This window comes from Lycium ferocissimum, chromosome 3 (genome assembly GCF_029784015.1).
Source record: "Lycium ferocissimum isolate CSIRO_LF1 chromosome 3, AGI_CSIRO_Lferr_CH_V1, whole genome shotgun sequence".
Taxonomy (NCBI): domain Eukaryota; kingdom Viridiplantae; phylum Streptophyta; class Magnoliopsida; order Solanales; family Solanaceae; genus Lycium; species Lycium ferocissimum.
Window position 1 is genome coordinate 6139461 of NC_081344.1, and position 13950 is coordinate 6153410.

At 32.4% G+C, this 13950-nt stretch overlaps 1 protein-coding gene and 1 non-coding gene across 2 annotated transcripts; one reads left to right on the forward strand and one right to left on the reverse strand.

Moving 5' to 3' along the window:
* Nucleotides 1-3467: 3467 nt before the first annotated feature.
* On the reverse strand, nucleotides 3468-3548 carry TRNAL-AAG (transfer RNA leucine (anticodon AAG)). Its single transcript has one exon. It is a non-coding gene; the product is annotated as a tRNA-Leu (tRNA).
* A 9002-nt stretch (nucleotides 3549-12550) lies between these two features.
* Nucleotides 12551-13760, forward strand: LOC132050868 (putative phytosulfokines 6). Its single transcript, XM_059442210.1, has 3 exons — nucleotides 12551-12781; nucleotides 12960-13027; nucleotides 13476-13760. Exons 1-3 carry the CDS (start codon nucleotides 12685-12687, stop codon nucleotides 13584-13586), a joined length of 276 nt encoding a protein of 91 aa, XP_059298193.1. The 5' UTR covers nucleotides 12551-12684; the 3' UTR covers nucleotides 13587-13760.
* The last annotated feature ends 190 nt before the right edge of the window (nucleotides 13761-13950 follow it).

A 13950-nucleotide genomic window follows, 5' to 3' on the forward strand; every position in this document is an offset into this window, starting at 1 on the left:
TAACGTAACTACACTTTAATATAATCCTCCCACACGATAAACATGATTGGTAAATATATTTTACCAACTTGCAGATTAATATTTAATACAAATGGTTAGTAAACATGATTGGTAAATATATCTACCAACTTATGGGTCTTTTTTTACAAAATATAAACGTATGGGTCAAATTTTACATTTATATTTTTTGAAATCATGATTTCAAATCCCAAATCATGCCTTTTTGGATGATTTGGGATTTCATCTCATGAGATAAAATCAGAGATGAAATCGCATGTCCAAACACTGATTTCATCTCATGACTTCATCTCATGAGATGAAATCGCATATCCAAATGCCTACTTAAACATGAACATGCCACAAGGTGGCACCTCATCCTGATTTTGAATGAAACGACCAAACGTGAAGTTTTCAAAATGGGATGGGTCCTTGAAGCTGGCCCAGCCCAACGCTTCTCCTTATTTAATAGTTGGGTTATGGCTTCTTGGATCTATTTAGAGTGAGGCTCAATAGCCCAAGGCTATCTTGGACTCCCTAACAGGGACGGCTCAATAAGATCAGGGCCTAAAGCTAACTTTAACGGGAGGTCTCATTTTTTCTACTCAATATTTAAAAAAAAAAAAAAAAATTAACCTATAAATCTATTATAGGTAAAAATTAGGCCTCATCCTCCCTTAATTAGAGGTCTTGTGTGTTCGAGCCTCAGAACAAAAAAATCCTGCTAGGGAGTACTTCTCTCTTTAACTGGCCTTGCGTGTCTCGAAATCGAATTAATCGAAAAATTCAATACAGGTATCGAACAACGGATGAAAAAAAAAATGGGGCCCCCACTTTAGTGCCTTGGCCCTCTGGCCGGCCTGCCCCCTAACTAGGGGTACATGGACCGGGTTGGGATTTTTAAATACCAAACCAAACTAATTGTGTAAGATTTTAAACCTATAAAGCAAACCAAACCAATAAAAGCCGGATTTTTCAACCGAGGGTTTTCTCGGATTTTTCGATTTTCTCTAAAAAAAATCCAGTGAAGTATTTATACAAAACACATAACTTGTGCTTCAAATATTTTTTTAGTCCTAGTAAGATACAACTATCTAATTAAGATATTTTTTAAAGAAAATAACACAAAATGTGAGATGAGTGATGACATTGTACTAAAATATTAAATAAAGAAAATAATGAAATCGCATAATCTAAAAGTGCTAAGTCATGCTAAATTAAGTACGGCTAGTAAGTATTACTCACTTAGTCCCAATTTATGTGATATAATTTGACTGGGCACGGAGTTTAAGAAATAAAGAAAGACTTTTGAATCTTGTGATCTAAAACAAGTTAAACTTTCAAAGATATTTGTGTGGTTATAAATCATATCGTTAAGCGTAAAAGGTGAAGTTTAAAGTTAAATTGTTGCCAAATAAGGAAATGTATCATTCTTTATTAGGACAGACTAAAAGGGAAAGTGTATCACATAAACTGGGACAGAGCGAGTAGCTAGTATTAATTACATGACTAAATATTAAAGAAAAATAAAATTAAGTTATGCATTTTTACTGTCTAAGCCAATGCAAAACTAAAAATAGATATCTAACATTATTATAATCCTAAAAATAGATATCCAATATTGTTATAATTCCTAGCCTTAGAATTGGATTTCTTTTGTTACCACTAATGTTGATTTAATTTTGAATTGGGCTTTATTTGAGTTACCAACATCTATGAACTATAAAACTTATTTGACCATGCAAAACTCTAAGTCCAAACTTGAAATAGCGTGTTAAAGGACAAAAACTATGAAAAAGTTTAAGAAATATGTATACATTACATTACAAATAAATATTTTATATATAAAATATTTCTAAAATTGTATATATTTAATGTCGAGTTGGTTTGGTTCTGTTTGACTTTTTTTTTTAATTAAATCCAAACCAAACCAATTATGGTCGGGTTTTCTTTTTCAATACCAAACCAAGTCAAACCAAACCGCTAATTGATTTTCGAAGGAATGGGCCGGGGCCAGCCCATGAGGCTAGAAAGAACATTTTTTTGCTCAGATTGTCCTTCATATGGACTGATCTTTAATTTTAGTCCCTCAAATCGTTGGTCTTTAATTTTTGCCCCTATTTTTCATTTAATTAAAATTTGTGGGCCAAAGTACTGTTATTCGTTGGTCTATGAAATCAGAGATTCTGCATTCGAACCCAAGCAGAGTAAAAAAAAAAAATTGCAAGGCAAGATTTCATAGCAAACTATGCCTATTCGGGGTAAAGTTTACCTTAAGACAGAGTTTTGTAATATCCTACAGAACTATGCCGGACAAGGCATAGTGTTTATATAGTTGTATAACTTAATTTCTACAGAACTACGCCAGACAAGGCATACTACAGAACTATGCCTTAAAGGCATAATTTTACCCTGAATAAACATAGTTTGCTATGATATCTTGCCTTGCGAAATTATTATTATTTTTAATCTGCTAGGGTTCGGGCATTTGTGCGAATGACCCTAGAAAGAATACTCATAATTCAATTTTAAAGTGAATTAAACAAATAGACAAAAATAATTGAAAAGGGAACGTACTAAGAAATAAATCAAAGGTTCTTGTATTAAATTTTGCAAGCTTACTTTAATTGTATTTTTATGATTACGTCGAGCTGGTCAAGTTAATATTTGGACTGCTACCTAAACTATGCGCTAATTATACTATGCTTAACTTGTTTAAATATGCTAAGTTAGCAAAATTTAAATCTCTCAAATATATTTTGCCATAAGACTATTGCTGTTGTTGGCTACATTATCCACTTACTTAAGCTGAGAACTTGGCCAGTAAATAAGATATAATCGATATTTTAGCCAGTGCAAAGTTTAGCAGAGAAATAATTTCCTCTTAAGTTTAATATATGGAGAACTGGATTTTACGATTCTGCAAAATGAAGTTTCCTTTAAATAACAAAATAGGGAATTATTTGCTCCATCCAGCTTAATTCATAAACTTTTGCCACAAAGAATCCCGTCATTTGCTGTTTGAAATTTTCATTTCTAATGCCTTTATTTTACAAAATTTTCCAAATAATTGAATTTGTAAAAAAAATAAAAAAAAACTAAACTAATTTGGGACGTTTGTTTGCTGGAGAGTAGTGAACCATTAGACTATTCTATGCAAAACCTGATAATAAAATCACATTTTGACGCCAATAGAGTACATATTCTACAATAAGATTGTTGTCCGGTAAATATATACGATTATACGTTCATTAGTGGGCATCAAAATGAAAATATTGCTTTAGACTTGCAGTCGTCTTTGACGAGAAAAAGGTTGAAATTAGTTTGACATTGGAAAAACACCTTTTTGGGTACATTTAGGGAAAATACCTGTGTAAGATTGGAGCTATAAATCATGGAAACAAATACATGGAATACATTTGCCCGGCCACACAACATTAACCCAAAAAAAAAAAAAAAAAAAAGGATAATGTTGAGAGTGGGATTTGAACCCACGCCCTTTCGGACCAGAACCTTAATCTGGCGCCTTAGACCAACTCGGCCATCTCAACTTGTTGCATACGTAATTAGCATTTTTTTATATATTTATTTAAATATAAATAAATTTCTTAATATCTTTCTGGAGCTGCATAGCTTAAGTCTGATAGGAGAAAGAAACTCCATTTTCTTGAGTATATCTTTCCAGATTAGCAAATCTTTTTCAAGTTTAATTTGTGGCATTCGTTCGCCAAAAAAAACTTAGTAGAGACGTTTGAACAATATGATAAAGGTGGGGAAAAAATTTTGAACCTGAGGATAAAAAAACAATAGTAATTTTAACACTAAAGAAAAATACTAGTAAGTCCGAGTAACTTCAACTATCCGAGTAACTTCAACTAAGAAAAAAAAAATGTGTCATATGTACACATTCTTGACAATTTTAGACGACAAAAACATCTTTAATTTGATTTAAGATAAGAAAGAAGTTTCCGAATGACTACTAATTAGCTTTATTTTACTATCATCTGTTAGGAATTGTATTCGCTTGTCATGTAGGACTACTTTTTGTCTTTCACAATATTCCAAAATCTAAATGGGACAAAACAAATATGCATGCATGTATAATCTCTTTATTTTCAAAGCTATTTTTAACTTTAACACGCAAGTACGTATAGTAGGTCAATTCTTTCATCCATCAAACTAGCATGATTCATGTCTTTTTCCATTCTGAAGTTTCCATAAGAAACAATCCATATTTCCACATGTATAAAGTTCTTTCTGTTATAAAATAAAGACTATAAAGGAAATACACCAGAGGGAAGTATATAGAGAGGAATTGATTGTATATATAACTTCTACAAATGAACTCCTATTTATAGGAGGAAATAAGCGAACAACTTAGTGGCCATAAGTGAACAACTTGGTGGCCGCACATACTTGGTGCCCAAGTATTTTGGTGGGCATCCAACTTGTGTTACTTGGCGGCCACACATACTTGGTGCCCAAGTATTTTGGTGGGCATCCAACTTACAAGTAAATTCATGGACAAACATATTAATATTTACAACACTCTCCCTTGGATGTTCATTAATTAGATGATGTGTCTCGTTAAAATCTTATTTAGGAAAAAACCCTGTGAGAAAAAGTCCTAATTGAAGGAAAAAGAGTACACATATCTAGTAATACGCTTTGAGAGCTGCCTCGTTAAAAACCTTGCTAGGAAAACCCAAATGGGACAAAACCTTGGTCAAGAGAAAAAGAGTACAGCGCGTGTTTGCTCCCTCTGATTAAAGCATCACATAATTCTTGAAGATGATGTACTCCGATCTTGTATATACCAACTTATCATATCTTGAGGTTGGTCCGTGGTTGTGATCAGATCTGTCAAACGACCTAGCTGATAATCTGCATCTTCATTCCTTAGATAGAGTTGCATCATCACCATATAATATTGTTAAAATCACGTCAAGTACATTCTTGACTTGCTTCATAATCTATATGATGTTATCATTCTATGGTTTGACTGTCATGTCTAATAACATGGTTTAACTGTAATCCTTCATGGAAAGAGATAACATATTTGGATCGAACTCTTATGTCAATCAGATGAATGCCCTGTATATCCAAAACACTTGACAATATTTGTTAGGATAAACACATTCATGCCATACTTTCATTAGCAGTATGCAATTGATATTATTTCAATATCTCCATATAGGAGTAAATTATATCATGCTCGTAGTTATATCAAGATATATAAGTGCATCAATTGCACAAAGATATGTTACTTCAGGACCAATTCAATTTTCTTATTTCAAATTCTTTCAGCAGATAATGTACTGCTTTTGTAAACTCTTCAAGAGCTCCAACAATATTCAAATGAAAGATTCTGACTATCATAAAGAGACAAGGGTAAACATAGTATATTTGTACCATTCGTCGATTAATATACATTAAGGCGATTTCAGTACATCAGCATTGATTCATTTAATCCATTTAAGGATTATAAACAAGTTTCCCAAGAATTTGTATATGCTTCGAATTTTGAATCCTTCGTAAATTTTCATATAAATTTTGTCAAGTAAGCCATATAGGCTGTGACAACTTCCATCAGTATAAATTGTGACATCTTCTGATGTCTGAACTATAGGTCCAATCGCTTACCAAGATGCATCATTTCACTTGTTAATTATTTCTACGTCAACATGCTTTAAGAGATATAGAATTCCGATCCTCACAACCTTACACTATACTGCGCGCTATATAGTATCAAAGATATCGTCGATGATATATCATTTGTATCGATTCGCAATTCGATATAACTTACCGAAATCTCATCACTTCATTATTTTCAAGTACCTGAACCTTTCATAAGGTTTATGAAGTGTTATGTCGTAGCTCTTCAAGAGCACATTGCCTCCTTATTATGATCATTTGCTTCTCCCTTTTTCAAGGATTATTATATTTGAAACCGATTGGTCTACCATGCTCCATGCATACTGTGGACTCTGTCCTTTAGGGACTTTAGGAGCATTTTGCTAATGAAATATGAAATAGTTGGGTCAACAAATGCTTCCAAAGATTTGACTTGAATTATCTGAGGATCATACTGATGATAATTCACAACATATTTCTTAGCTGCTTATTCTCTCCCGCTTATGTTAGTGACATATATCACCATTTTCTTTAAGACAATCCATCTGTGTACATCATGGTATATCCATTAACCATATACCGCACATCAAACGCTATAAGATGGAAATATCTAGTTCCTGACCCTGAACCAAATATGAGGGGATAATTTATCAAAATTTATTGATCAAGCATACAAGTGCCGTTGTATGCAATATATCATATCTCGGACCAACTTTGAAGCTCGTTCTCGTAAGCAATGGTTTAGTCCGTATTATGGAGGCATCTAATGTCAAACCAACTTAGATATAAACCAGTATTATCAAGATGATTGTCTTGATTACATATTCTGAAAATTGTGCTTCCAACTCAATTATTTTGAGCAAGCAACTTTGTAAATGTCAAACTGCCAGTTGACAATAAACATACATGTGACCATCTCATAGACGCATCTATTTAAGACATCACATTGCAGGTGAAGGGGCCCACATTCACCTTTTATATTTTTCAGAATTTTGGGGATTCGGTCCCAACATTAGGCGGTGTAATCAACTTATCATGAGAACAAGCAACACAAACAAATTCTTGAAGAATCTTCTAGTTCTTCAATATGTTTTTAATACTCAATTAGCACATCAGATTTAAATCAGGACGATCAAAATGGTCTTGTCAACTGATAAAATTATATGTACCCGTAAACTTCAAGTTTACCATGACAAGTGCTATTTCTTTTAATAAACTTCTGGTTTACTATTGCATGAAATTGTGTATCAATAAACTTCTGGTTTATCGTGGTATGTGATCTCATCATGCTCGAGTAACATTTCACTTGTGTATTTCTTACCCATAGTAACTTGAAGATATTTAATATTCTGATCATTTGTAGTCTCAATATGATAATCATTTTTATTGTTAGTAAACTTTGTTAGTAAACTTCAGGTCTACTACAGTGTTCCGATCGTACCAATTACGATCTACGATGAATGGTATTATCATATATAACATCTTCAAGAGACTTCAATTTATTTATCATAATCAGATATTATTTGGACATTGCTAGTGTCATGATACTTGTAAATAAATAATTAGCTCTTCTGGAGCCTTTGATCATTAATTTTTATTACCAAATATTTCGTAAATACTTCTGGTACTATGAAAGCAAATTTCGACACTACTGGTGTCACGAAATAAACATTGAATTCTAAACTTCAATATTTCAAACATCTCCTTCAGAGAGATTCATCATTAACTGAGTATTTTGTATCTAAGCTCAAACACATAATAATCAAATACTTCATAAAGAGATACATTAATTGTTATTTCCTTCAAGGAAATCAATGACAACTAACCATAATTTATCAATGTGGTTATAGTAGAAACATTCTATTTTGCTTTCTTTTTTTTTTCTTTTTTTTTATCTTTAAAAAGATACTTTGATAAAATTATTTTAGATGTTTCTGCATACGACAGGTACGTGTTGCTATGTCTTAATTTCATAACACAAAAATAACATGTATATTCCTTGTGTTTTATCTCTCCAGGAGACAGGTTGTGGTATTTCTTCATTTACTTCGGGAAATGAAACCTGATTATTCAAATATGCTTGCAATACGAAGTTCATTAATAGCTCGTTATTTTGCTCAAGCATAAGAAGACATTGCTCAGAATATTTCTCAGATATTTTACCTGTTCTTTTACGCTTCAGGAGTGAAGATTAAAATTTTACCACTTCGGGAGTAAAGTTTAAAGGTTTACTGCTTCAAGAGTAAATTTCAAGGTCTTACTACTTCAAGAGTAAATTTCAAAGTTTTACTACTTCAGGAAATAAAATTTCAGAATTTTACTACTTTGGGAGTAGATTTCAGGGTTGTACTACTTCAGGAGTAGAATTCAAAGTTATACTACTTCGAGAGTAGAGTTCAAAATTTGCTACTTGAGGAGCAAATTTATGAGTTTAGTACTTCAGGAGCAAAGCATATAATATTCAGAATATTTCTTCTCAATTATTCTACCTCTTCTGGAGATGAATCATGATATTTTCACAATCAAATGCACGTTTATATTTATAGGCTTTACTACATATTATCACATCCACTTTAGGGAATGGATCTATATTTAGAGCTTATATCAAAAGTTCTCATTCTTCAGAAATGGAACACAATCATTTGAACGTGCAGGCCTTAAGCATATCAAATTGTGATAGCTTAGAATCTCTTTTAAGATATTGCTACTTCAGGAGCAAATCGAGGCATACATATGATATAGAGAATTTTTCTCCAACACATCTTCAATTGTAGCCACAACAATACATAGGAAATATTTTCACTTCTGGTGACCATATATTTCTTGCAAACTTTCGTTTAGCCACTAAGAGATATGAAATTAACATCATAATCCTTCTTAACAATATTGTTTTTCAGGAACAAATTTGAGGCATAAATGATCCAGAACCAATTAAGTTGCCATGGATCAAATGAACCCAACGAGTTGTACTATTAGTAGCAAACTCGTGATAGCCATATACACTCCTTGTGAGGCTATGCTTATTGTGTGAAAGCATAAATTAAATAATTTAAATATTCATTTGCAAGCTAACCTTAGTGTTGCAGAATATTAGTATAAAAGCTTTCGGCAACTTTGGTACCACGGACATGAGATTGAAGTGTTCAATGATCATATTTAAATTGGGTTACCTACCGTGATGACCAGTGCTACAATCTCCATAGTTGACAAGGATACATAATTACATATAGTAGTTGCCAACAAGCCTTGCCTGGCGAGCAAATAAACAACGAATTTGGAGTCCAAATCTTCTCCCAACCATAAGTATTTGCAACTTTCCAAAGTAAATATTCAATTGGTTAAAGCTTCGTGCTGATAACGTGTTATAAAATAAAGACTATAAAGTGAATACACCAAAGAGAAGTATATAGAGAGGAATTGATTGTATATATAACTTCTACAAATGAACTCCTATTTATAGGAGGAAATAAGTGAACAACTTAGTGGCCATAAGTGAACAACTTGGTGGCCACACATACTTGGTGCCCAAGTATTTTGGTGGGCATCCAACTTACAAGTAAATTCATAAACAAACATATTAATATTTACAACACTTTCATATATATATTTGTTCGTTTTTTTCTTTCTTTTTCTCCCAATTATTTTGATGTGGGGCTAAATAAAAGGGCTTTGCTTTTTGACTTGGGAAATAATACTAATGCTTTTTAAATTAATCTTCGCCATTTAATTAAGGGAAAAGGACACTATGTGTCAAATGGCCCAAAGTAATGCCACATTTGGTCAATATTTGAGCCTAATACCCTCAGGAGTCCGCTCGGCCCAAAATAATCCCAAAAAAATGGCCGGTCGGCTGCCCAAAATAATGCCAAAATAAGGCCGCCGGCTCAATGACCTTAGGCCGCGGCTCGCTACGCATATATACATATGTTGGATTATATATACACTTTATATATAAGAATTATACATTTTATATACATATGCTGGAATTAATCATACATTTATTTTACATAAATTATACGTTAATTATACATTTATTATACACATATTATGCAATAATGATATGATATTTTTTTTTTTACATATACATACATATTATATACCACAATGATACGGTTTCTATTATACATTTTTTGTACGTATGGTACATTTTCTATACAAGACTGATATACACTTTCTATACAAGACTGATACAGTTTATATACACATGCTGGAATTATATTTACACTTTCTATACAAAAATGATACATATTATATACAAAAATGATACAATTTTCTATTCTATACAAGGCAGTTGCACTGTGCTGATATACATTATATACACAAATGATACATATTATATACAAAAATGATACATACCTTAGTGATTCATATTTTATACAGTTTCTATACATTACAGATAAGTACTGATACATATTTTATACATAAATGACACATATTATATATAAAAATCGCCTCAAATATTTTTGTGTTTGGGTTTTTATTTGAAAATTGTCTTATTTAAGTTTTGACAAATGAATGAAATTAGTTAAGTAGGTATAATTTGGGTTTGGGAAAAATTGAGTTAGAGGGTGGGATTATTTATGGCCGACCGGCCATATATATCCTTTTCCCTTTAATTAACAGTAGCAAGAGAATAGTAATGACTAGTAATTTAGTGAGAATGGAATTCACGAGCGTTCAACGTTAATAGAGTAATGGAATTCACCAAACCAAACATCTTGGAAAAAGTATTTTATTCAACGAACAAATCTACTGTCGAGTCACAAAACAAACTAAAAAAGTAAAAGTGGTAGTCTAGAATTGTCAAAGAGTGATCAAATACCTTCTCCCTTTTTCTCAAAATCCATATTTATGGCACTATGAATTTTAAATTTGGCACATTGTAAGTGGAAGTCGCCCTAATTTAATTTTATTTCAACATATTTTTAGCGGAGGAGAAGGCGGATTTAGAGTGTTGTTTGCTGGTTCACATGAATTTAGTAGCTTTTGTTGAAATCTTATAAGTACGTGCAATAAGAAATCTATTAAATATTTGATTGTGAGCTCAATTATTATTGTATATTAACTTGAAATCACTATAAGAACTCATAACTTTCAAATCATAGATCCATCTCTGCAAAAAATTCCGCCTTGATGAATGTCAACCGAACTTATGTTCATTTCATGGTGTGAAAAAGATACACAAAATTATTTGTGGCAGCCTCCTCTGAAATAAAAACTAAAGTCTAACTTAGATGAAAAAAATATAAAAGCAAAAAAAATTGCAAATAAGCTAAAATTAATAAATTAAAAAAGGGTCATTAACCAAGAAATTGACAGAGATAAGGGAAAAAATGGACGATTTTAAAGAGAAAATAGATAGGGTACGTAACTCTATATTGGACATGTGAAAAGTGGAAACTACCAAACCATCTAGTATGCCTAACTACAAAGCTTTGACTAGAAAATGGTTTATGTCAAGCAATTTTTTTTTTTTAATATTCTTACATAAAATTTGTGGAATTTTATAGTCCATTACAAATATGGGCAATTCGCAGAATTGCCCTTCTTTTGGGGTGGTCTTTAAATTTTGCCCCTCATATTTGAAATCTTTAAAATTTGCCCTTCGGCTAACACCCATAGGTTCCAGGTTCGAATCCACGCGCAGTCAAAATTTTAAAAAAAAATTCGCAAGGCAAGTTTAAATTTCATATGCCGGACCGCATACTTTTGTTAAGGAATTACCAAGTTATGCGGACCGGCATACTTATGCCTTGTGGGCGCACTTGGCATAAGTATGCGGGTCCGTATAACTTTGATAATTCCTTCACAAAGTTATGCCGGTCCGGCATAAAAGTTTGCCCATTAAAAGTATGCCCCCACCGCATAACTTTGTGAAGGAATTATCAAAGTTATGCGGACCGCATACTTATGCCTTATGGGCGGAGACTTGGCATGGTATCTTGCCGGTCCGAGATAAAATTTGTAATTCCTTAACAAAAGTATGCGGGTCGGCATACACGCGACTCAAACCTTGTCTTGCGATTTTTTTTTTAATTTTTGCTTGAGCGGGGGTTCGAACTCAGAACCTACGCGAAAGCTCAAAGTTGCAATGCGAAGGGCAAAAATTAAAGACCAAAGAATATGAGGGGCATAATTTAAAGACCACAAATATGAGGGGCAAAATTTAAAGACCACCCCAAAAGAAGGGCACTCCGCGCAAAAAAATGTACAAATATTATTTAGTTATAGGATATTACTTCGCAAAAGATGGGTAAAAGAATTTGTAAATAGAACATAAAAAATCTTTTTAAGATCATTTTCTTTTATTTAAATATGTCAAATCTGTCTTTTAAAATCGTTTTTCTTAAGCCGAGGATCTATCAGAAACAAACATTCTAGCTCTCACAAGAAAGAGATACGGTTTGCGTACACCCCACCCTTACCAAATCGCACTTGTGGGATCACACTGAGTATCACACTCAGTATGTTAGTATTGTTGTTATTTGTTTTCTTTTATTGAAGTTGTAATCGTATATAAGAGATCATTTCTCCAAATTTGTACCCTCTAGCACACAATATAGAAATCACTTACTATAAATTTGTTGGATGCAATCCGTGCAAATTATTTAACCATGAGATTTGATCTAAACACCACCAACTTGACTTGTCAACCAGTATTAGGCAGGCTTCATTTATGACAAGTTGACCCCCTTTCTAGCACTAGTAAAAACATGACCATTCTTTATGCTTATTTTTACTCCACTTTTATTTTCTTGCAGAGATGCATTTTTTGTTTTGTAACAAAAGCGAGACCATTAATTATTTACTTATTTAAGAAGAAAGGAGAAGAAAAAGAAAAAAAAACAAATCAAACACACACATGATTTCAATTCTGTGCCGTTCTTTTTCCTTCATGTGACTTTGGCTAACTCTTTATAGTGTCATTTTCTGAGAGAAATTCTCTCTAAAATTCTTGTGCTATTTATATAACTCCTTCACTGCTCTATTCCTCTCTTCTTCAACCCTCCCTTCATTTCTTTCTCTCATACAAGAAAAAGAAGAAGAATCCCAATGAGGCCTACCATTAATTTCTTTATCATTTCATTGTTCATTACAATACTAATTTCCCAAACAATATCTGCACGTCTTCTGCCTACAAGTTATTCAGGTACTTGGTAACAGGCAACTTCTCCTGATAGACGAATTTCGTAGCTAATTCATTTTGATTTTCTTTTTTTCTAGTCCCTTTAACCAGTTTGTGAAGCTCGTGATTAAGGTCCAAATATGGAACTTCTGCAGATAAATTCTTACTATTAATATTTACTAGTATTATATGCTTTTCACAGATAACAACAAGATTGAAGTTCATGGGATTATTCATTCAATTTCGACACAAGAAGATGACTTCACTAACGTAAGTCCTTTTTTTCCTTTTTTCTTTTTCCAACTTTGGTTTTGCATTAATTTGATTTCAGTGCGGGTGAACCTTCAAGTTCCCTTAATTTTGTTGAAAGACATAATAAAAATTAATAAATAAAAATATGTCATCTCTAATGTTTAAGCTTTTGGATGGTTACCCACCGCAACGCGATATTAGAGCAAGACATATGCATTTTGGGTTTGAGTTCACTATCATCCGTTATTAAAAAGAATTTTTACGTGATTGGTCATGAAAAAATCAGGCTGCACGTGATGGACATGTTGAAAGACATAATTAAATAAATAAAAGTATAATCTATGTAACAACTCCAATATTTAGATGAGTTGATCATACACTTCAATAAATTTAACTTCAATGGAACATCATCCTCTTTAGTACTGGAGCATTATTTTTGATATTGTCCTTTCTGGTTTTTGAACAGCTCATGGGATTGGAGAAATGTGAAGACAGAAATGAAGCTTGTTTAAACAGAAGGATGATAGCTGAGGCTCACTTGGATTACATATATACTCAAAACAAGCCTTTGCCCTAAAGATGGATCAATAGTTTCTCTGATATTTTTGACTATATGAACAACAAAACTTGTCTACTTGTAGAAGTTTAGGTAAGAAAATTATACCAATACAGTATTTTAATTTATCATAAGATGTACTATTAGTCTATTAATATGTTTTATGAGCTATAAATGAGTAGTGAAAATTTTACATACTCTTTTCCATGCCTTCACTGGTGGTAAAATTTCCCCTGCACTTCATATTATGCTTCTTCCCCTCCTCCCTCACCTTTTCTCCATATTTATGAGTTGAAGTTGAAGTGAATTTAAAAAGATTATAGTACAAGATGGTGCTACAAAAATAACAATAAAGTTGCATATATAAATTGCTTCCTAAGACTGA